This window comes from Rhinolophus hipposideros (assembly GCF_964194185.1).
Source record: "Rhinolophus hipposideros genome assembly, chromosome: 7".
Classification (NCBI taxonomy): domain Eukaryota; kingdom Metazoa; phylum Chordata; class Mammalia; order Chiroptera; family Rhinolophidae; genus Rhinolophus; species Rhinolophus hipposideros.
The window spans coordinates 37,812,315-37,838,116 of record NC_138053.1 but is presented as its reverse complement, the minus strand read 5'-3'; the positions used below and the strand labels follow the sequence as shown (position 1 = coordinate 37,838,116).

Below are 25,802 nucleotides of genomic sequence, written 5' to 3'. Positions count from 1 at the left end.
ATTTTAGTTTGTTCTACATTATATACTAGTCAGTTTTTGGAAGCTCCCCAAGTTTATAAACTGGAGATTATATTTGTACTGGCAGATAATAGAGAACTATATTGACAGAATGTCTGATAATAAACTTTCAAATACTCGAAAGGAGTTCTGAAGTATATATATATATATATATATATATATCATATGTGCAAATCAAGTCTGTCTTTCATTTCTTTGTTAATTCTTAAGGTATTCATGTTCTATTTTTTCAGCTTTCGCTAGTCCACTTCTAGAGCATATATATGCACTGTGCTAGGAAAAGCAGCATTGATTATACACTGTTAGAGTTTCGTTGATTACAGTCCATAGCACAGTGTGTGTCTTGGCCCTATGGTTCTAGTGAGTGTCATAGTTAAGGATATAGTATAAAAGGATCCAAGAACCTGATTTGAAAGTGTGTTTTTATATAACATTTTTCTGTTATGGATATGTGGTATGTGTGTATCCATGCTAGTGACACACAGATAAAAATAACTTTGGCAGGATCTTTTTTGTAAAGGAGCTACAATCATTCCTTGCAAGTACTGCTTAATAACAGTAACTAACTGTTTAATAACAGTAGTATCTCTGTTTAGTAACAGTAATATCAAGGAAAATTGAATGTTAAGCAACATCGATATTTATTTGTGATATAAGGTGTATATTTGTGCAAGGAAAAAGGCCCTGTCAGGGTCCAGAGGAAATGCTGGAACTTTCCCACCCTGTTATGGCCAGTTCTGCTGCTCACTTCCCATGTCACACAACTGTAACTGCAAGGCTCAAACCTGGCCCTCTAATCAAGGTGGGAGAAGGGAGGGGAAGGGCTGATGCCCACTCATGAATTCTGACCTAGCTGGATCAATCTGTAGTCAAGGTTCTATATTGTGGCCCATGATTGGATCTGCGGAAGAACAGCGGTTTCATAATCATGCAGCTGAAAAATCCCCTTGGACTCATTCTTCAGAGTCTCTGTCCCAGATTCTAATGCCCAGCCCTGGCACAATGCAGTGTGCTGCCCCAGTGTGATAGGTGTGCAGCTCCCCTGTCATCTTGCTGGGGATCCAACTGAGAGTTTTCCCTCAATAAACACTTTTTTTGGCAGGCCTGATATGTATGTTACTTGACCATTTGCCATTATTGGCATACAAACCAGAAATAGAACTTCAATTTTGAAATACTGTAATAGCTTCTTATGATAAGGAATTATGCCCTAATGAAAAACTATATATACCTGTAATAACTTTGTTTGCTAAAGCAGGAAAAATAAATCCAGTTGTCACTGAGGGTTCAAAGTGCTAGAGATTTGTCTGTCACTCTCCCCTACTAGACCTACTATGGTGGTAGACCATAACAGTTATAATCTATTTGGATACCATAACATTTATATACCAAAACCTTTCCACATGCCTCTACCCAACTGTTAATTTAGTGCTTTTTTTTCACACCTACACAAAAAAGTACCAAAAATATAGGAATTTCAACTACATAGTTTTAATGTCATTGTTAAAAGTTTATATTTCAATCAAAGGTGTTTTTAAAATACTATTTTCACCCCTCTTCACCTTTACAGTTTATGGATTAGAAAGATATTTTTAAATTCTAGGAAATAGCACACTTGTTGTAAGGTTTTATGCTATATTATAGGAGTTTAATGTATATTATGGAAGTGATCACATAAAATAATATTCGTACTTTTAAAACTGATCTCAATACATCTCTAAAGTAATGGTATTTGATATAATTTAATTAAAATTTGAATCAATATCTTTACAACAAAAGATAATCTTGTTTGCTAAAGTTTTTATTTATTGTGTTTTTCAAGTCTTTCTGGAGACATGCAGAGGTTAATTTTATATATAAATGGGTGGCTAATCTTTTTTTATATACACTCATATTCCTGTTAACAGAAGTCCATAAATGCAAGCTACTTCCTCACTATTTTAATGAAATTATTGCCTGATGTAAGCACTTGAAACCACTGGTAAAGTGATCTTAAAAGTTTTTAATAAGCTATCTGTATATAAGTTCTGGAAGTTTTGTTTCATTAACAAATAGAGAAATATAAATATAGATAAGAGGAAGAAGGAAGTAAAGGGAGAGAATGGAGAGAGGGAGTTTGCTAGAGCTCTTAATACTTTTTAGCATTAGCTAAATATCAACAGACTATGACTCCATAATTTAAAATAGCTAAGTTTTGCTTCAACAAGCATTCAAAAAAGTACTGATAGAAATCATATATTTTAATAATATGTTTCCCATCTTAATGTTAGGTCTTCAAACATGAACTAGCTTACTTACTGACTGGAATTCTTGGAGCAGCGATAGATTATTGGATCTTCCTTGGTCTTAAAATGGGTAGAAATGTGATGCGACACATGTCTGAGGATTTAGGAAGTTATGTTTCTCTTTCATGTGATGGTAAGTGTGTCTATGTTATGTTTTTCTTAGACCCAGTGTAGAAATTAGATTTGAGCTTCCTTTAACATACATGCATATGAAGCTTTCCTTAAAAGTTATAAATATTTACACATTTGTATATATATATACATGTACACACACATGTGCACACATCCATAGACAATATAAAGAGGAAGGTAGAAATTACCCATAATGAATTCTCCCACACAGATAATGTTTTAATACATTTCTTTCAAGTATTTCTAAGTGATTTTACATTTACTATATATGTAATATTATATTCTTATTTTCCTCTAAATATTACATGAGCCTTCTCCCAGCACACACATCATTTGTTATTCAAAAATATTTTGATGATTTTATGAAAATTGAAATTAAATTATAGTATAGAAAATAAATTGTTGTATGTCTACATATAATATTGTTAATGTTTTCCTTAATCCTACCACTAAAAATTAAACCATCCTATGCCAACTAGACATTTAACCAAATTAAAAATCAATTTATTCTCTTTTCATTGGAGATTGGCTCTTTTGTGGATGTTTTTGAATCTCTCATGATAAAAACAATTTCAATATCTTTAATACTTCTAATCATTCAAGCTAAGTGGAAAGCATTGCATGTCTCTAAACTTATCTGTGCCATATGCACAGTTCCTAAGTCTGTCTTTGCATTAATACCTAACAGTATTAAAACATTAAATTCATTGAATCAGAATACTTATGTTATAAAGTCACCTGCATAACTTGGGTTAAATCACTGTTTAAAACATTTTTCCCATGTACCTTTTGCTGTATAATTTTTTTTATTGTAACATAAAAAGTTGCTACTATTTATTTTCCATTGAGTCTGGTGATCTAACAGATAAGCCTGGATGAAGCAAATAGAAGTAATTTATATGAATAAATTTTTCACTCTTTCTCTTCCCCCCATTACCTACTTTAATTTTTAAAGTTGCCTCTCAAATAAGTTGGGTGAGTAATACAATTTAAGCAATGTGATGGCAAAGCTCATTTTCAGGTGCTCATCTTATGAAAGGTTCTTTTTTGGGTCTCCGGAGAGAGGGAGAATTTCCTATGACCTTATGTTCATTACTAAACTTCAAAGCCAGTTTAGGGAACTATGGAAATCAATCAATCTCTCTCTCTCTCTCTCTCTCTCTCTCTCTCTCTCTCTCTCTCTCTCTCTCTCTCTCTCTCTCTCTCTCTCTCTCTCTATATATATATATATATATATATATATATATATATATATATATATATATATCTTCCTCTCCCTCCCTTCCCCTACTCCCTACCCCGCCCCCCAAAGTTCCTCTTTCTGTAATCCTGAATTCCCCCAAAGTCCCTCTTTCTGTAATCCTGAATTCCTAAAATGAACATATTTTAAACCAAGCTAGCTTTTTGTGGACCCCCCAAATATAAAAGATGATTTTTTATATACTTAAAAATATTTTACACTGCAAAATAAGTATTCTTTTTTGTTACGCATGGGTTTCAGTGCATCTTGGTTTTATATTAAAGGAAAAGTTCTTGAATATGCTGTCAATCACTTTAATACTTTGAAAAGAGAATCTAGAAGAGGAATCCAGGTTATAACTGGATTCAGGATTTATTCGATGATGCCCTCTGCAAAGAGAGGTCTCTTTTTATACTACTGAAGTTAGAAGATTTTTATCTAAAGTATTTTATCTCCTTTCTTTTTTTCTCTTTCTTTTTCATTGAGCTGAGGGGTGATTGCTGTTCCTTTTGTGGAGTAGCTGTCCTTTGTTGCATGACTTTTTAACATTTCTGAGCTCAAATTCAATCTTGCTGCGAAACCCTTTCTTATCATTTCTTTCCCACAATTCCTACTTGCTAGTTGTGTGTATGTGTGTGTGTGTGTGTTTTCCATTTTAGAAACAGAATTCTGGCATTATTTGCCAGAAGGAAAATGAAACATTCAGCTAAAAGGATTCCCTGTTTTCATTTCATAGTGGAAATCTCTTTGAATTTGGTGACTCAAGATGGGATTAACAGTAGCTTTCGAGGCTATTCATATAGTTATATGTGTTGTTTCTAGTATGTATTGGTTTTCTTTAGGGAAATATACCATAGTTTAGCCAAAACCATGAAATGAGCCTTGTATTAAGTGGGATCGACTACATGTTATACATCAGCTTTAGTGCTTTCTTTACTCATATTCTGAATTTCCTTTCACTTTAAAGTAAGGCATTCTTATCCACTGTTATTCCCAGTTTTTACATGACAAGTTTAAACCCAAAAGTTTGAGCCTGTGACTGACTCAAGCTAAAAATTAGACTTTAACATTACCATTATAATGCTGTCGACAAACTGAGTGATTATTTTGCTCTCTAGGATCTATTCAATCACTAATATTTAAAACTCTAGATGAGATTTAAACTATATCCCTGTTTGAAAAGTATATTTAAGCTTTTCTTTACCCTTCTCAAAACACACAGACAGTTGGTTCTTTAAGCTTCCATTTGGGCTATAATAGGCAGTTTTGTTTTGTTTTGTTTTTTCAGGTGTACAAAGCAACATAATAGTTAGACATTTACATCCTCACAAAGTGATAACCCTCCCCACAATATAATAATAGGCAGTTTTAAAAAATTTAACAGATTTCTAAAAATAGTTCAAGTTACCTTGGTTCTTTAGGCTATCATCGATAGGTAGCTTTAAAACATTTAACATACATTTCTAAAAATAGTTGAAATTAATATCTTTCCAAGTTTTTGTTGTTACAAATATGTCTTGATTTGTCAAGAGAGAGAAATCAAGTGAACAGTTTACCCTTAAGAGAGCAGTAGCTTATCTACAGCTAACATGCAAAATTAAAATGTTGAGTATGGAGTTGGTAGAATAATACGCTTATCCCTACAAGTGAACTAGATATTCTAATGTCCTTTTGTCAGTATTTTGATGTTTTGATGAGGAACATTTCTTTTTCTCTGAGAATATTCCCTCCTTTAAAAAAAAAAAAATCCTTTCCATTCTTCAGCTCATTTACTATTTTTGCTTTTCTTAAGTCATTAGTAAAGATGTTATAATTTAGTTGTTAAATAACTTCCAGTTGTAAATATTGTTCCATCTTTTTCATTTATGGCAAACTGGATATTTTGTTTTTTCCTCATCCAAAAGTATAAAATTCAGTTTCAGATCTATTGAATTAATTTTAATTTAGTAAAATTATTGTTGTTAGTTGTTTTATACAAAATATAGGCAGAAGATATTTCAGTAGATAAGTAAAATCCTTTTTTCTTTCCATCAGATCTCATGTCCATCAACCCCACATATATAGCATTTTTTATTTCTAAACGCTTTGAACAGAAAGTTTCCTATATCCCTTTCTATATTTTAAGATCAAGTTATCTGATTTTTTTTTTTAATGCCTAGTTGAAATTCCTGATATATTGGCTTACACTAGGGATTGGCAAACTTTTTTTTTTTTATAAAGTACCAGAAATATTTTTGGCTTTACAGGCTCTACAGTTTCTCTCCCATCTACTCAACTCTGCAGTTGTAGTAAGAAAGCAATAATACATAAATGAACAAGGCTGTGTTTTAATAAGCCTTGATTCATAAAAATAAGCAGCAGGACATAGTTTGCCAGTCTCTAACTAAAAGTTACTTCTCCTGTTTTCAGTTGGAAGAAAATATGACCTCAAAATCTACTATACTATTTAAAGTTTTCTCCAGATAACTGTAATAAAGCTTTCTTTGCCTTTGGCAGACTACATCATTATCTTTTCCTGATAAGTAGTTTTTCAAATTTTTATTCACCTGTTTTTTAAATCTCTATTTTAATCCCTATCCATGCTTCAGACCTCTTCCATCAATTAAATTTTTATGATTGTCTCAGTCAAAATGTTTCTATTGCCTTCATTTGTTCAACAAATCTTTATTTGTCCCTCTACCAGTCATTGAGCTAAACGCTTCATATGCAGTGGAAGAGGGAAACAAAACATGGTCCTTGCCCTTTTGGAGTTTTAAGTGGGAGAGGCAAATTGTAATTAAGTTAATGTAAATACATAATTTAAAAATGCTAAGTGCTCCAAACAAGAAAAACTAGGTGTTGAGATGGTTGAACTTACTTTATATTGGGTGGTCATGGAAAGAAGAACCTGAAGGATAAGCAGTTTGGCAGAGTCAGGGAAGTGTTTTCCAGTCAGAAGAACCACATTCCAACACTGAGATAGGTAGGCCTGTTTGACATTTTCTGGTGTCTGGCTAGTTGACATCTTCTGATGTCTGGCTAATGGCAGACAACAAAGACAAGAGTGGCCAGACTAAAGCCAAAGAAGGGGAAGAGGAGTTTGCATAGGAACTTCTAAGCCTTCTTGAGGAATTAGAAGCCATTTTAACAAGGGAGTGGCATGATCTGATTAACTTTTTTAACAAAACATCGTCCTGTCTTGGCTCTTTAGAGTTATTGCTATCTGCTTGTCATTTATCCATTCCTTTATCAAATACTGAATGTTTATTCTGTGCAAGTTAGTGATCTACAAGCTGTGAGGGCCGCAAAAATGACCATGCCCTTAAAAATCTTACAGTCCAGGGTCTAAGTTTCTCATGTTCATCTATTATTTATCTTTTTTTTTTTGCGTGTGTTACCTGGTAATATGTGGATCCATTATCATTTATTTCCGTTTTTTTTTTTAAACCAGTCAAATGTTCTTCCTAGATGGATAACTCCATTTCGAAGTTCCAAAACAAGATAATCTCTTGAACTACACAGTGCAAGTTATTGCAGCTTTCCTTTTGCCTTTGCTTGGACTTTATATGTTAAGAGATCAGTTGGTTATTGTAAACTCTGTGATGATAGGTATACTTTTTTTAATGTGTGTGACTAGAGATTTAATGTTCAAATTTCTTTTGACGATTATCCTTCAGTTGACTGCTTGCAGTATCAGATAATACTAACAGCCTTGTGGGTTGTAAGTAGTCAGTTGTAATAAAAGGTTGTAAATAACTTCTTTCTCATTTCCAGTTCTTACAAATTATACCTCTGTTGAGGCTATTCTGGAAAGGGTTATTTGAAATCAACAATCATGTCTGTGTGGGGCTAGGTGGGATCTGATACTTGACATCTCACTGGAGCCATTTGCTCATAGGGTCGTCTGCACAAGGCACGGACCTCAGGTCTCTAAGTCAAGGCAGAGTTTCTTTCTTATCCTGTTTGTTTTGGGCCTGATAATTCGTTGTTGTGGGGGGATGTCCTGTGAACTGTGAATTATAAGATGTTTAGTAGCATCCTAGCTTTTGCCCACTAGATGCCAGTAGGACCTCCCTCCCAAGTTGTCACAACCAAAAATTGCCAGATGTTACCTGGAGCAACGACCCCTCCCCCTTAGTCCATTTTTCCTCCACGCATACCCCTACCCCCAATTGAAAATCAGACTGTCAAATCAAACAGTCAAGGACTATAAGGATATTAGAGCCCCAACCTTTTGGGAAGGCATCTGAGTAGGACTGGACTTTCATTGGGTGTCTGAAGTCTCTTCAGCCTGAAGGAATTCAGCCCCTGAGTGGGGAGGTCAAGTTTTATACTTTCTGTTGCTATTAAGTTTATCATTCTGTCCAATTTTTTAAAATTACAATATGACTTGCATCATATTTCCATTGGGCAACACCACTTTATTTAAAAAAAAATTAATTACAGTTAACATTCAGTATTGTATTAGTTTCAGGTTACAGTATAGTGGTTAGACATTTATATAACTTTTAAAGTGATACCCCCTCCCATTAATCTAGTACCCACCTGGCACTATACATAGTTACTACAATATTATGGACTGTATTCCCTATGCTTTACGTTACATCCCTGTGACTGTTTTGTAATTACGTACCAACTTTTAGATCTTAATCCCTTCACCTTTTCCTCACAGGCCCCCTACCCCTCTCATATGGCAACCATCAGTTTGTTCTTTGTATCTATGAGTTTCTTTTTGTTTTGTTCTTTTTTTTTTTTAAGATTCCACATGTAAATGAAATCATACCATATTTTTTATCTGACTTATTTCACTTAGCATAATGCCCTCTAAATCCATGTTGTCACAAATGATAACATTTCGTTCTTTTTTTAATGTCTGAGGAATATTCCATTGTATATATGTACCACATCTTCTTTATGCGGTCGTCTATCCATGGACACTTAGGTTGCTTCCATATCTGGGCTGTTGTAAATAATGCTGCAGTGAACATGGGAGTACGTATATCTTTTGGAATTAGTGTTTTGAATTTCCTCAGATAAATCCTCAGATGTGGAATTGCTGGGTGATAAGGTAGTTCTATTTTTAATTTTTTGAGGAACCTCCATACTGTTTTCCATAATGGCTCAACTAATTTGTAATCCCACCAACAGTACACTAGGGTTCCCTATTCTCCACATCCTCGCCAACACTTGTTCGTTGATTTATTGATGATGGCCATTCCCAGGTGTGAGGTGATATTTCATTGTAGTTTTAATTTGCATTTCTCTGATGATTAGTGACATTGAGCATCTTTTCATATTTTTATCGGCCATCTGTATGTCCGTTGGGGGAAATGTGTATTCAGGTCCTCTGCCCATTTTTTAATTAGAGTGTTAGTTTATTTTTTTTGGTGTAAAGTTGCACAAATTCTTTATAAATTTGGGATATTAACCCCTTATCAGATGTATCATTGACAAATATTTTCTCCCATTCAATAGGTTGTCATGTTTTGTTGATGGTTTCCTTTGCTATGCAAAAACTTTTTAGTTTGATGTAGTCTCATTTGTTTATTTTTTCTTTTCTTTCCCTTGTCCAAGAAGATGTATCTAAAATATACATGTATTACCCTGTTTCCCCAAAAATAAGACCTAGCCGGACAATCAGCTCTAATGCGTCTTTTGGAGCAAAAATTCACATAAGACCCAGTATTATATTATAATATATTATATTATATCATATCATATCATATCATATCATACCCAGTCTTATAGCAAAATAAAACTGGGTCTTAATTTTTGCTCCAAAAGACGCATTATTGCTGATTGTCCAGCTAGGTCTTACTTTTGGGGAAACACGTACTAAGAATAATGTCAAAGAGTTTATTACCTATGAAGTATGCCACTTAAGTTTGCAAACTCATCCTAGAAAAAGTGCTACATACCTCATTGCTGAATATCACTATGGTCACCTTCAAAGTACTTCCCTTAGGAATCTATGCACTGACGCCAGTGCCTAGTCCACCCTTCAAAGCAATTTTGGAACTTTTTTTCTGGAGTGGCCATCAGAGCTGTCATTGTATTACCCTTGCTGTCTTGAATGGCATCAAAGTATCATTCTTTCAATATTTCCTTTATTTTCGGCTAAAGAAAGAAGTCATTGGGGGCCATATCAGGTGAGTAGGGAGGGTGTTCCAGTACAGTTATTTTTTTACTAGCTAAAAACTCCCTCACAGACAGGGCCGTGTGAGCTGGGGAACTGTTATAATGCAAGAGCCATGAATTGTTGGTGAAAAGTTCAGATTGTCTAACTTTTTCATGCAGCCTTTTCAGCATTTGCAAATAATAAACTTGGTTACGTGTTTGTCCAGTTGGTACAAATTCATAATGAATAATCCCTCTGATATCAAAAATGGTTAAAACATCTTTGCAACAAGTTCACGAACTTAATTGTCAGACCTCATATGTTTTCTCCTAGGAGTTTTATGGTTTTGATTTTCTCTAAGTTCATTAGCATCATTATAATCAGTGTTTTGAACTTAGTATCTGGTACATTGCTTGTGTCCATTTTGTTTAGTTCTTTTTCTGGATTTTTGTTTCATTTTTTCATTTGGGACATATTTTTTGGCTGCCTCTCCATGTTTGTTTCTTTGTTTTAGGTAATCTGCTACGTTTCCCAGTCTTAGCAGGGTGGCCTTATATAGTAGGTGGCCCGCATGGTTCAGTGGCACAGTCTCCCTGGTTACCTGAGCCAGGTGCTCCAGGGGTGTCCCTCATGTGGGTTATCTGTGTCCTCCTCTTATAGTTGAGCCTTGATTGCTGTTCACCCATCAATGGGTGAGATTGACCTTCAGAGTGACTGGCTGTGACATCAGCAGACAAGGTGTTGTGCTGGGGCAGGCCCCATGGAGCGAGATTTGCTTTAGCGGAGCTGTGATTCCTGTCAAGTTCATCCTTTGTAAGTGTTTTGGTGCTAATTACATGGTTTTCTATTGTGGCCACCAGGTGTGTTGGTTCTGGGGCCTCTTGGGAAGGGCTCTTGTGAAGGCCAAGATCAGCTGCTGCCTGTGCCTGGCCAGGGGCACCTGGTAGGAGCAGCAAAGCGATCTCTGTTTGGTAGCTGCCTATGCTGCAGTTGGAAGCACCTGGGAGAGGCTATGCTGGAAACTGAGGTAGGCTGCTAGTTAACGAGAGGTACAGGCACTCTTAAGGCCAGCTGCTGCTTGTTTGGGGTTTTGGGAGTTTTTTGTAATTTCCGTAGTACAGGGAGGCCAGCTGCTTGTGAGGAAAAGCTACTGAAAGAGATTCAGGCATGTGGACGATTATGCTGGGGCAGTGTCTCAGGGAATCACCAGAGTGGAGCAAGCGGTGTTAGCCAGGTGAATGGAGTGTTCAGGTTTGGTTCTCACCGGCTACTGCAGGCTGTATTGGGGGAGGAGCTCAAGAAAGGAGTGATGGTGACTGACAGCAGTTCTGTCTGGAAGAGAGCTGTCCCTACAGCCCTCACCCTCAAGCCAGACAATTCAGTTCCTCTGGATATGTCCCTAGTGCTTTTCAAGCTTCTGTCCCTTTACTGACACTTAGAGCAAGTGTTTATGGATTGTAAATTTGTGTAAATGCTCTTAAGAGGATGCCTGGGTTTACACCAGCCCTCCGTCTGACCCTGGCTGGGTTGCCTGGCATGAGGCTGGGACCCTGCACTCCTCAGGGGGTAACGAAGCCCAGCTGTCCCTCTTAACCACCACTGTGGGTATGGGACCATACTGTTTCGCATCGCCGCCTCTCCTATCAGTTTTGATATTGCTTCTGCTTTATATTCTTAGTTCTAGGACTTCTCCATGGCGGTTGTTCTATAATTTAATTGTCATTTTGATGTGTTGTGGGAAGAGACAAGCACAGCATTTATGTACTCCTTCGTCTGAACTAGAACCCCAAGTCTCTTAACCTAAACCTCAGGTCAATCTGCCTATATGTCCAGTTTTAAAAATATATTAACCTATTACATTTATTTTTCTAATTTTATTGGATTTTTTAAATTCTTTTTTTCTTCCAGTGTTTGTAGTTAATCTGACTTATCATGTAATTTTTTTTATCTTGTTTGTTTTTATTTAATTTTGGCTCTTTTAGTATCCTACTAATTGGTCTTTCTTATTCTTTATCATTCCACTGTATAATCCATTCTCTTATGCAGAGTATTAATAGAGAATTTATAACATTAAATAGATTACATGTGAAATAATCATTCCAGTCCTTTATCATTTTCTGTTCATGCTTATATTTATGCATTTCCATGTTTTTGGAGAACTTGAGGATTTTTAAAGAAGAGATTTGAGGCTCTTGATGTTTTCCGTTGTTTGATCATTTAAAATTATACCCCCTCCCTCACTTGTTATAGTAGAGTGGATACAAACTTCTAAAGAAATCCTTATACATTCTGTTTTCTTACATTTTCCCTTTTCTTCACCTTTCCTCCTTCTCTGCAGTGTTAGAATTCATGAGTACTGTCAGGGGAAGGGATCTAATTTATTTTTTCCTATCAACTCAAGACTAATCATTGCAAGTTAAATACACGCGTGCCCATTGGGGAAAAAAAAAAGTACCAGTTTTCCAAAGATGCAATCCTATTGTGGGAAGAGATCTTTAACATTAATTGGAAAGTATGGTGATAAAATCCCATAATTGTTTATCCATATATCATCAATCTATTTTTTGTGGTTTAAAATTATGCATCTTATTGGTATAGGAATCATCATTTGCATGAATAAAATCCAAAGAGGAAATAGTCTATAGAAATTAATTTTATAGGGTGTAACAATAACTATATTTACTTTTGTTTTCCACAGATTTTTCTTCCCAGGAATTAGAGATTTTCATTTGTTCTTTTTCGTCCTCCTGGCTTCAAATGTTTGTTGCAGAGGCAGTCTTTAAAAAGTTGTGTTTACAGAGTTCCATCAGTATTTCTTCTGAGCCACTTTCTCTTGAGAAAATGGTAAGCACCACTCAATTCTAGTTCTTTAAATTTTCAAGAAGTGTATTTTTCTACTTCAAAAACATGGAGTAATGAGTGAACAGAAATTTTAATTACTTGGGAGTAATTAAGGATTGATAACAGAAAAATAATACAAGAATCTTTGTTTCCTAATCACTTGCCACAGTGTGTAAGATTATTATTTTGAAAATACCTAGATCCAAAAAAATTCAACATAGTATTTAATGGTATTTATAAAACAAAATTACTAATGATACCAAAAGTTACTACCTTTTATTCTATAGATCCACTCATATCCGCTACATTTGATCCATGGTTTTCCAGTTTTATCTTGGCTGTCTTTAATTATCATTAATATCTGATATCTCAAGCAGCTTTTTTAACAAATGACAAATATGTTTGTTAATTAGATTGGGCAAATACTGTTTTTGCAACAATCCTTGTCTTTAACGACATTTGCACTCCTTATTCTGTTTATTCCAGACTTGTTGAAGGAAGGTACTACTGAAATAGAAATGACAAAGTACCAGTTATACAGAAATCACAAATATTTAAAATATGCAAGTTGAATGTAAGACTATCAAAAGAGCTTTTCTAAATAAGCATAACAATGGAATTTGAAAAAACTATTTTGAAGAAGGCATTTTTCTTCTTGTATATGTCCTGTTGACTCAATGGCATGGAACTGTCAGCTTTCTTAATATTTTAGCTTGTTTAAATGAGATAGGGTAGCACTCAATGATGAAACCAAGAAAAAATAATTAAATTTAACGGTGAAATGAATTAGGTAATTTATTTTTACTGCTTTCCAGGTCTTTTTAGTTGAGAAAGCAATATAATATTATTTTCCAACAGGTATATTCCTATTTGCCAGCTTTGGGGAAAACTGGTATGCATGGGACTGGAAAGATGAAGATACCAAAGAAAATAGGACAGCGGCCTTGCCTTGAATCTCAGAGGGCCTTACTAATGCTGAATGGTGCTAAACAGAAACAAGTTGAAGGGCTGCCAGAGTTACCGTTAAGTGATGCTTATAAACCAACATGCTTTGTTTTTAGAGTACAGCTCTTTTTCTGACACATTTCTTAAACTTTATGGTTATCTGTGATGCTTTTTGAATTATACTAATTAGAAAACTCAGTTTTTAGACCTGTAGGTACGTATGCTCAACATTTTTGCTTTCTTTGATCCAGTGTACATGCTTTCTTTCTGTTAAGATGAAGTACTTTCCAAAACTGTTCATCAGATTATTGTTCCACACAATTTTTGCTATGTGAGATAAATTATTTGCTTTATTCTCTCTGCGAAATATAGTTTACTTAGTCTCTTTCTCTACCTGACACTCCATTTTCAAAAATTTTTCAGTAGGCAGTTGGGGTGTAAAGTTAATAAAATGAAAATTAATGCATTAAAATTTGTTTCTGTACAGTTGAAATACATATAAAAATAGAAAGCAGTAAAGATTTGAATGAATAAGGGGGTTTAAAAGATAAAAGGTTTTTTAAAATACCTGGTACATACTGCCATGCCTTGGTGAAAAACAAGCTTCCATCATTTCTTTATTTTCAGAGAGCTGAACCTTGCTAAATGTTCCTCATCACTAAAAAGATTGAAGAAGAAGTCAGAAGGAGAATTGTCATGTTCCAAGGAGAATTGCCCCTCTTTAGTTACAAAGATGAATTTCCACAAGACTAATTTAAAAGGTACTCCAAGTATCTAAGTTAATTTATGCTAGGAACTTTTCATGGATGTGGTCAGTATTTGCAAGTTTTACACTGTCCCTCATGAATACTTGAACTTAAATACTGAAGTAGGTCCAGACAATACCTTCCTGGGTAGCATATTATTTTTTGAACTGTCATTTATTCAAAGAAAGTGATTGTTTAATACCCAGTAAAATAGAGTATGCACTAAATACAGTGTGTAGCTTATATTGTACTCTTTCCAGACTTGCCCACCTTACTTTTCTATTCCATCTCAACCCGTGCTACTTAGGATCAGTGTTTTTGATTTAAAAGTATAATTCAGTCTTCATCTCTTTCAGTCCTAGACATTTTGTGAACAAAGAATGAAGAGTAGGCTATGTTACATAGCTGTGTTAAGCATATGGACTCTTTTCTTCCAGGCATTGAGCCCAGACTATGAAATGTGTTTGGCTTTTGGTTCTAACTATACTGGAACCTAAGTACCTAAAGGATGGAGTAACAAGCCTAGTGTTGTAATAATTCACTCCAGCACCTTTTACTTAGACACCTCTTAACTCACAAGTAGAAGCTACCTTTTAAGAGTCTATACCGCTTAAAAAGTAAAATTGTTGAGTGTCTTGTTGATGAGCTATATCGTGGTTTTAATACAAATATTATCATTATTAGTAAAGCTCTTACAAACTTTCAACACAATATAAGTTCATGATTGCATATCATAAATTCAAAATAACTGCACATTTTTCTCAAAATGTGAAAAGAATGTATTAAATGAGAGCTCAGATATTAACTTCACAAAACAATGTCCTTTTTCTTTGTTTATTGTGTCAGAACGTAAAATGAATATGAATGACTTTAGGCTGAACAGCAGAAAGAATTGGGAGGGAGGAAGGAATTGAAAAATAGAAGAGGAAAACTTCAAAAGGATTTCAATGCAATGTAAAAGAAATGTTTTGGTAGAAATTAACAGAGATAATCTGTAAAACAGAACCTAAAAATGTGCTTAGTATTTTACAGCAAGAAAAAATTTTATTCAGTATTTCATTTGTTTTCTAATCAATCACTTTTAAGGTTTTTTAATTCCCCTTGTATCAGATTATCACTTATAGTTTCTTAGTTATCAGAGAGATAGACAGTTTTAGCCAGCAGACACTAATTGCATCCCTCCTAGAAAAAACAGCCATTCTATTTGTCACTCTTGTTCAGCTTTAAATGGTACTAGGGATTTTTTGTGTGTGTGGTTTTTTTCGTGTGTGTGTGTGTGTGTGTGTGTGTGTGTGTGTGTGTGTGTGTGTGTTTATGTTAAGATTTCCCCCATTTCTCCTTCTCTGTGCTGTTGTAGCCAAGCCAGACAGCCTATTGAGAAGCAGCAAACCATCTGTTAATGGATTTGAAGTTCTGAATTATACTTGAGTGTGTAGAGGCACTCGTGCTTAGCCAGAAACATTCATTTGAATTAAGCTATAAATGCTGTATAAAAAAGAGCCATACATTTAACGTAGGTTCATGAATAAATTTAAGAGAGGGCAATTGCACTCTAAACTTTTATTGCTGCAAAACCCAGTATTTTTGGTGTTCTCTGATCATTTGGGGGTTTTATAACAGGATTGAAGCTTTAAACCTTGAACTAGGGGGAGACAATGCCTGTGTTAAACCTTTTGCAGTAGAATTTCATTGCTGAATTGCTGATAGAACAGAAGCTCTATGGGTTGGTGGGGTTCCCCCCCTTTTTTTTAGTACAGAAATGTTTAAACCATTCAAAAGGAAAACTCAATAAATAATTTTCTGGCTTGGGGCCAGATCTCCTAGTTCATGCCCTTTGATTATTTTCTTTAGTTGATATCTTGTCTTCTCTGGAATAATCTATTAATATTTTATGGCAGGAGAAACACCCCTCCATAGAGCTTGCATAAATAACCAAGTGGAGAGATTGATTCTTCTTCTCTCTTTGCCAGGAATAGACATCAATGTTAAAGGTAAGTTCTGAATCTTTGTGGTCTAATCCATTGTCTTAATATTTGTGATGTTAAACAGTTAAGTGTTTATACTCAGAAAAATCATTTAAATGTATTTGACTAACATATCTTTAAATTATTGCCAGTAGTGAAACCAAGAAATTTTTCATATATTGGTTTATAGCTAAATAATAATAATAATAATAATTGCAGAAATAATTTTTGGTGTCCATATTTTGATCAAATCCAAACATCAATGTTTTAAAATTAATTTATTTTTCTTATAAATATGATTATGCCCTAGATATTTTTGTTAAAGCATTCTATTTGTATACAAAGCACCTAGGAAGTCACACTGGTAAGGGAAGTAGAATATTAATACTTCACTATCAAAAGTCCTACTTTTGCTGTTTTAAAACTTGTCTTGATTTCTAATTTAGACAATGCTGGCTGGACGCCTTTGCATGAAGCCTGTAACTATGGTAACACAGTGTGTGTCCAGGAAATTTTGCAACGCTGTCCAGAGGTAGATCTGCTCACTCAAGTGGACGGGGTGACTCCTTTGCATGACGCGCTGTCAAACGGACACGTAGAAATTGGCAAGCTGCTACTCCAGCGTGGTGGTGAGTGCGTTTATGCTAAACGGGTTTTGATAAATTATCCAGTTTTTTGATGAATCCCTCAGAGGTAGATAGCATTTTATATACATGTATTTAAGATCTGTAAGGAAAGATGCCTTTATTTTATATTAATGAAAAGTAAAGATAAAAAGTGTCCTAGAATATAAGCACCTTTTATTTAGGAGGGATAAAAGCCTTTTTATAATATGTATTTATTTATTTATTTATTGTATCACTGAGCCTGTTTAGTTTTGTGTGTGAGAATGTATGAATTGAGTGTGTTGGTTTTAAATATTAATACTTTTACTTAAAGTGTGTAATGAATGTCTTTGTGAAACAGCCATTTCTGAAAGCTTATTAATAAATGGATATAAATGTTCAATTGTGATTACTTGGATTTTTCATTCTTGTTTCATTTCCTGTATGTAACTGCTAACTCAGTTAATCTTTTTTATGAGTCATTTCTTTACAGACTATAAAAGAAGGTATCCTAGAATATCTCTTCTTCATTCACATTTTGCAGTCAATTAAGTTAAAGTGGGAGGATTTTCAATGATGATAACTGTTGTGTAGGGGTTTTGTGATAGAGGTAACTTGAGCTTAATATTCACCTGCTTTTTCTGCTGATTTTTTTCTCTCTGCTTTCAGGAACCCATCCCCATGTTTTTCAGTGACACTCTTCTTATATTTGAACTACAAACTAATAAATTTTACATCAACATAGTCAAAACTGACTTGGGTTTTAAAAGAAAAACAAAGGAAAACTGATGAGTAGCTCATAATGCAGAAATAAAGATTTGTATAAATTTCCTGTTAGTTTTTTGTACCAATATTAACTTGAAATAGAAAATTATTTTATCCCATATTTAAAGCTATCGATTCTGCATGAAAAAAGTATATTTTCTTTAGATTTATTTTTACTATATATATGTGTGTGTGTGTATATATATATATATATATATATATATATATATATATATATGAAAGGCTGTGTAATGGTAACTTAAGATGTTTAGTTATTTACAGTCTTCTCCTGCCCCCTAAAGGCCTTACTGTGTCTGTTGTACTGATATCATTTCCTAATATATTTTTCAGTTCTACATTTTTTATTATATGTTTACTGAAACAATGTTTTGTCTCCTAAGTGCTTTATTTTTCTATTCAACCATATATCAGGCATTCCAAGCCAATATTTGGCTTTGCTTCAAGTGGTCTCAGTGATATAAAAGACATTATAACATTATGTCCAACTCTTTAGAAGACAATGGCATTATAGCAACCGATGTGAATTTTTCTAGGGTCCTTGGTGAAGATGAGTCAGTCCCTTGTCCTAAGAGAGGAAATCTACTTCTCCTTGCATTTATCAAGATCCTTTAGCAATCATACAGATTTATCTTTGCCTTAGTCACATTCTGGATCTGGAGCTGTCAAAAGTTTGATACCATCATTGTAGGAACTACGTTAGCTCTTCATTGTGAGTCACTTAGTCTTGAGAGCAATAATCTTAAGGATTTATTTGATTCTAAAATCTTTGTTTACTTTTAGTAACTTGTTTCTGTGAATTTTTTTTTTAACAGGAGTAACTTGGAGCATTATTTTAGAAATACCAACATAATGAAAAGAAACCTAATGTTGATTTAGTTTTTTTTCATAAATTATACATGAATCATATATCATCACTGATTGATCTTTCCCATTCATAATACATTTTATACCTAGACCACTACATGTGTCTGATCAGATTCATCATTAAGCTTCAGCAGCTATAATCTATTCTCCCTGTCTGACAATGTGATCTGTGTTGTATGATAGGACTTTCTGATCAAGTCTACGAGTACTAAAACCTTTCTATTACTTAGAACATTTTTATGGCACAGTGCATAAATAATTATAGGACTTGACAGAGGTACAGATACTTCTGTATTTCGCTATGAGACCATATACTGAGTGATTGTTGTTTTGCTCCTCCATCATCATCCTTTACTACCTAGAGAATAAACTCTTATCTTCAGTAGTTTCTAAGTAGGCGGTGAGATGGGTTTAGCTACATAGATGGATGAATTCTGAGTTTGATCCAGAACAGTTAACATTTTAGTTTTTGTGCTCTGTTGGGGCAAGTTTGCCTGTCGTCAATGGAAGGGGGCACTATTTTCTCTTCTTAGTGATATTGTGGGATAGCTTTGAGAGTCTTATATAGAATTTCAGATGAATATAGTTTGTTAAATTCTTCTGTTAACACTGAAATTTTTATTTCAAGATAACAATGTATGAAGTTTCATAAGAGTTTTTTATTTTTTTCATTTATAATCATATGTATTATTGAACCAAGGCATGTACTTTTAGGCAACTCTCATTAGGCAGTTTACTAGAATTTTGGTTTTTTTAAATGCCCCTTTATTGGGCAGTCAATATGTATAGCCAGTCGATGATGTCAACATGAATTAGTACAAAATGTGATTGTAAACAGAGCCCTGGATGCTTTAGAAAAACAGAGAGAGAAAACAGCTGTTAAGCTGCAAAAATAAAAATGTTTTACTATTAACATTCTGCATTCTCTTTTTCACAGGCCCAGTGCTTTTACAGCAGAGGAACTCTAAGGGGGAATTGCCCTTGGATTATGTGTTATCGTCTCAGATCAAGGAAGAACTATTTGCTATTACAAAAATAGAAGATACAGTGGAGAACTTTCATGCACAAACAGAGAAACAGTTTTACCACCAGCAACTTGAGTTTGGCTCGTTTTTACTTAGTAGGATGTTGCTAAATTTTTGTTCAATTTTTGATTTATCTTCAGAGTTCCTCTTAGCTTTCAAAGGGTTAACTCATTTAAATGAGCTGCTTATGGCTTGTAAGAATTACAAGGAAACCACCACTGCTCATACTGACTGGTTATTGGACCTTTATGCTAGAAATATCAAGACATTGCTGAAACTCCCGAGTATTCTTAAGGAACTGCCTGAGAACTTAAAAGTGTGTCCTGGAGTACACACTGAGGCATTATTGGTGAAACTGGAAATGATGTGTCGGTCAGTCACAGAGTTTTCATGATGATGCCACAAAAATAGGAGTCAGCCCCCAAAACCGGATCAGCTTGCTTTGTCAATATATGTACTTCATAGCTTATTAACAAATATTGATTTGGTTTTATTTATTGACAGAATTTGCAGCCTTGCTAAATTTTAAAAGCACCTCTGCAAAACTAATATAGGCTTTTCTGTCTTTTTCCAGTATAGAATGAGACTCAAAAGTAAAAAAAAAAAAAGTTTTGTTTGGTATACACTAATTTGTTTAATCTTTATCATTTTTTTGTTCTGAAAGTGATATTTATCTATTTATATTGTATATGTAAAATTTTTTAATTTAAATCTTTTTTTCAAATCAAAATGTAATGTCCTCTATTCTAACTGGTCTAGGTCTTAGAATCATGGCAAGGATATTCATGCAAGTGTGCACCTATAAACATGTAGCTCCCTGTTTCTTCTCTGAAGGATGTTGGTTGGATTAAAATACTCAGTTTTGTGTTTCTAAAATAAACATTTCTAAAATTCACAATAATAATATTCTTTTGGTTTTTAAATGCAGTGAATGTGCAAAGTTTGACAGTATGTTTTCTTGATCTATTTTATTATAGCAGTTCACATACAAAGTGTGTTTCTACTCTTATGTAACCAGTATTCTGTAAGTGAAAGCATTCTGCATAATAAGTTTTATTAAATATTAAGATTATCAGTAGCAACTAAGTAATAAATTTGAATTGATCTAAAATCTTAATGTACAGTATGAATTTACAAAGTACTAACATTTCAATTTGCAGTTTTTTTCCCCTAATAGCAGTTTATAAAAGAAAGGGTGTGGATAATCACCACTTTTGAAATTGGAGTTGCTTCACTAGTGGGAATAAGTTACATTGTGATACAGCTGGAAAAGAAACATTAAAACTTCCATTTAGCTTTTATGTAACTAAAGTGATGATCTCACAGCAATTAATCTGCTCAAGAAGCAGACTTTACTTTTATCTTGGAAATAGATCTTTTAACAAGATACAGATGCTGAGTGTTTTATTACTGGGTTTATAATCTAAACTGAAAACTGCAATATCAGCTCTGAATAAAAATTAAGGGGTTTTTCTCTATATTTTTAAATCAGTAATTTTTACATATAAGAAACATTAGTTATTTCTAGTTAGCCTTCAAATATGACATCATACAAATTCTTTTTAATTTTTCCTTAATCTGTCAAAGTACCAGAAAACATGGTGTGAAGAGACTATCTAAAGAACATTAAAATACTCAGAGTAAAGTGCTTCCACAGATGATGGGCAGAACATTTTTATTCCTAAGAGTAGCCACTTCATTGTTAAGGCATCTGGAATAATGTTTCTTAGTAAACTAATATAAACTTGAAAACATAGACTTTGACATCAGAAATACATAGTTTCAAATCCTTGTCTAATTTCTTTTTAACTAAATTGCAAGGCAAGTTCCTTTCTAAGCTTTGGCTTTCTTACCTGTCAAATGGCTGTAACACCAGGTATCTCTGTTGTAATGGAATTGAGTTAGCCTGTCATCTTATATGGCACTAATAAATGTTATTTCCTTGGTAGTTCTTAATCCCTTTTTTCATTATGTTGAATCATTTAAGTTATAAAGCAAGATAGTAATTCTTAAATTGATAACTGTAAGTTAATGAAATAATGAACATCATGAGTTAGGGTTTTGTACTGCTAAAAAAAAGTTTTTAAATGTTCGTAAGAAATATTCATTTAGTTGCAATTAGTATTTTTCATAACTGTTCTATCTGCCAACTTCCATAGGCCATGATAAATGAGGTGTTAAAACACTCAAATGTCATCGAGGTCTCTGCCTTTAACAGATAGATAAGTATCATTGCATTTTGCACTTTTTCAGAAATGCAACTTGGCGAACAATTTACTGCAGCTTAGTTAGCAATACGAATACATGTATATGAATTTAAATCTTTAACTAGAAACTTTATTTCCAATATGATTTCTTATATTTTACTTTAGAAAACGTTAATTGCCTCAAATCTATCTTAGAGATAAAGGAAGTGGAAATTTTAATAAATAAAATTCATTGTCTGAATCCTGGCTTTTCAGTTGTAGATGTCTCAAAGCTGTAGCAGCTGAAGACAAGGCCAAGTAATGCTATTCTTCATTGTACTCTGCCAGATTTAATATCAGTTCAATGGAATTGTTTTTTTTAAATACCCATAAAAGCCCTTATTACAATGTAAATAAAGCTTGGAAGGAGATTTCTGAGCTGTTAAGATTCAACTTTCCTTATACATAATCCCCACAAATATTTGGAATATAAAAGATTTAGAATGTTCACTGATAGCTCCTTAGGAAAGGTGTCTGTGGAGTTAGAGCAGGGGTGTCCAAACTGCGTCCCGTGGGCCAACTGCGGCCCGCAATCCATTTTTAATTGGCCCACAGCAAATTCCAAAAATATATTTAGTATTTTTAAGTATTTTAAGTAAAATATATATTTACTTAAATAAACCAGGTGAGGCAATACGTACTTCACCTCGAGTGAGTGACCTAGCTGTTTGTGTATTTTACCGCATATGGCCCTTGGTGAAAAACATTGAAAAAAGTTTGGACCCCCCTGAGTTAAGAGTTTTCTATCTTGTTAGTTCTTACTTTCTCTACGCAGAATAAAGTGGTTGAAATATATACATTTTCTGTATAATTTTATTAACTCCAAGATGACCAGAAAAACATTTATCCTTGTAGAAATCAAATGTGAACTTAATGAGCCTTTTGAATTCTTCGTTTCTTGAACACCTTTATGTATGAGGTGGTGTGCTTGATGGGCTGACTACAATAAAAGAGGAAAGGTTACAATCCAGGAAGGTAAACTAGCCTTAAATATTGTTAGTTTTATTGTCTTCTGTATAAGCTGTTGAAAAAGTTAATTTGTTTTGTGTTTCTAAAATTTACAGTAATTTATGCTCTTTTACTTTTTAAAAGTGAATATTATAAAGTTTTGATAGTTTAATTTTTTGATCAGTACAATGTTAGCGATTTTACTTTATAGAGTGAATAGAATGTGGTTGTACTTTTGCATCTTGGTGAACTAGTGCTCATTCCTAGGTAGTCAACAAAATGCATTAATGCTAGGATACTTTAAATGCCAGGAAATGTTTGCCATCTTGTTTATGCTGTTATAGAAAGTTAAATGAGTAACTCCACATGAAAAACTTATTTGTGGAATGTGCAATCCATGTGCCTTTACCCACTTTTCCAGTTAAGTGATGAACTTGATGAGATCCTGTCACTGTTGCTCCTTAATCAGTAGGAAGGTCATCTTTGAGTGACACAAGGCACTCTTTCCCTCAGGCATTTATCACGCAGCTTCCACGCTAGTTGCACCTTCTCTGACGTGCAACTTGCAGAATTCAGAATAATCATTGTTTTTATAACAGATACGGATTGAGTTAGAAAGGTCAGTGATGATTTTATTGAAATTAGGCTCTCCCTGTTGATGTCAAAACTGGAGACAATGCAGTGGTTAACTATTTCTTGTAAATCAAATTATGTTTTCAAAAAATGTTCCTTGTAAGTTAAAAAGAATTGTGGTGGGAGTATAAATTTTGGTGGTTATTTGCTCTGATGTAGAATTACAGATTATTAGACTACAAATTAATTAGAAAAGGCTGTGGTACTGTTTTATTTGTTTCCAAACATACATTTTTCAAGCTATTGCAAATCCTACTAAAAGAAGACCTTTTCAGAGAAAACAAATGTAGGATATTTTTTACATCATTGGTCATTAGATGTTTAAAAAAGAGTTTTCCCTCTTAAGTAAATTCTAATCTTCAAGAACACCCAAAATATATTTAATCACGCTTCCCACTTAATGAAAGTACCAAGCAAAAAGGACCTATAAACATCTTTGTTTCTTGAGACACATGAACTTGTGATTTGTTAGAAGAGGGAAACATTCTATTATTTGAAAAAGAAGCTTGTTAATAACGTTTACCAATCATAAATGCAAGTGAGTAGCTTTTTATCACAGAGGAATCTGCTGTTTGGGACTATAAGCAAGATTATATGTGTATTTGATATATGAATATTTTCCAATACTTTGTATATTTGAATTCAGTATTATAGGTTGATTTCTTTTTTAACTATAGCTATATAGTTTTGGTTATAAATACATTACTATTTTTAAAAAACCCTTGAAATATAACCTTTAGCGCTACATACAAGTGATTGATTTTCTTATTATGCTGTCTTTGTATTGTTGAATATATATATTTTTTCATTTTTAAAACAAATATAGTGAACTGTTTTCTGGGTTTTTAAACTACTTACTGAGTTAAGATCTAACAGTATTAAGTCAGCAAAGTAACCAGTGATCAGTTATAATAACAATACTGCTAATAAAATAAGTATATAATATTATTTATATATATAATATTGCCCTTAACATAGACCAATGTAAATAAATAAAAGTTCCTTACTCAAATACGTATATAAATAGTTGTCTCCAATTAAAATGGAAACATTTCCATCAATTTTTTTTTATTGTAACCCAAATCTTTTTAGAATGTTAAATCCAGATTTTATAAATCTAATTCCCTTCCTTGCAAAAGTATCTAAGTTGGATCAAGTGAACTTTAATGAATAGTAGGTGTTAAACATTAATAGTGAATGGCTAGCTCCTTTGGAACATACGATTTAGTTCTACTGAAGAATGGGAGTTGTGTTGTTTTTTTTTGGTTTTTTATTTTTGGTTTTTTTAAATGTGCTTAGCTCTTCCAGCAGGTAAATTGCATGAAGTGAAAATCTGGAATCCAGCTTTGAATTTACACCTATTATACTATCATTTATCTTAATAGATGAACTAAAATTTCCAATGATTCTCCATTCTTCTGTCCTCGGATGAAATAGTCATGTTGAAAAAAATCATTCATCTTAAACTGATGACAGATAAAAGGAACTTAGTTTGTTGTCAGTACTTCTCAACTTAAAGGTTAGGTCAGCAATGGTTTATGTCATGACATTGATAAATTTTTCTAGTGACCAGAATGGTTTGATTTATAATGGGTTTTGTTTTTGTTTTAAGGCATATATATTTTGGGTATCTGACTTCACCCTAAACAGGTATTTTTTCTACTTTGCATTGTTTCTCTTTTGTAACATAGAGACAAAAATTACAGAACAATAAGTAAAATTTGGGAAAATTAAAATATGTATTTAAAAGAGCTTTCCATGAAAACTTAAAAGTAGAATTGTAAAGATGAAAACAGGGCAAAGCGATGAGGGGGAAAAAAGGGTAGGAATCATTCTGGTTTAAAGGAATTAAGAGGGTTGATTTCTAGATGCTGTTTAATACGTTGATAAGTTAGGGAAGGTATAAAATCAGACAAAAGACATAGATCTCCTAATCTCAGGAATAAACTGTCTTTGAAAATTTTGAAGAATGTCCAGTAAACCAAGGGTCAAGATAATTGTTTTGCAGGAGGGTCTATTTATTGAAACTCAAAAAATAATAAAATATCAGTTTTAATGGTATCAGAAATAGGCTATTTTTACTGGTCATATTGTCTTTTCCTCAAGGTTAGGCAAATCTAGATTTGTCATTTATTTTCCCATGATTTCAGTTCTGTTACTCTTCAAAATACTTTTAATTTAATACTCAGTCACGTTAATGGATTTAAGAAGAGATTGAAAGCCATTTATAGAAAGTGGCAGAACTGGTTCCTTCCATGCCATTTTTATTGACTAATTTTGTTCTTAAAAAATAGAAACCATTTAAATGTAATTAATTTTTTCTCTAAAATTACATAGGGAAAAGGATTGTAAGCAAATACATTGTTAATAGTGGTTGTGTTTCTGATGGAGTTTTGAATATTTCCTTTTCGCTTCTCCAGGTTTAAT

At 33.5% G+C, this 25,802-nt stretch overlaps 1 protein-coding gene across 5 annotated transcripts in view; it reads left to right on the top strand.

Moving 5' to 3' along the window:
- The window catches only part of SLF1 (SMC5-SMC6 complex localization factor 1), a 63,679-nt gene extending 42,191 nt beyond the window's left edge, over positions 1–21,488 (top strand). For all 5 annotated transcript variants that reach the window (XM_081054483.1, XM_081054481.1, XM_081054480.1 and 2 more), the window contains 7 exons: positions 2,289–2,436; positions 12,471–12,616; positions 13,472–13,635; positions 14,186–14,319; positions 16,203–16,295; positions 16,715–16,897; positions 19,461–21,488. In XM_081054483.1, coding sequence (XP_080910609.1) covers positions 2,289–2,436; positions 12,471–12,616; positions 13,472–13,635; positions 14,186–14,319; positions 16,203–16,295; positions 16,715–16,897; positions 19,461–19,942 — 1,350 coding nt within the window. In that variant the 3' untranslated portion in view covers positions 19,943–21,488. The remainder of the gene's footprint in view (positions 1–2,288; positions 2,437–12,470; positions 12,617–13,471; positions 13,636–14,185; positions 14,320–16,202; positions 16,296–16,714; positions 16,898–19,460) is intronic.
- The last annotated feature ends 4,314 nt before the right edge of the window (positions 21,489–25,802 follow it).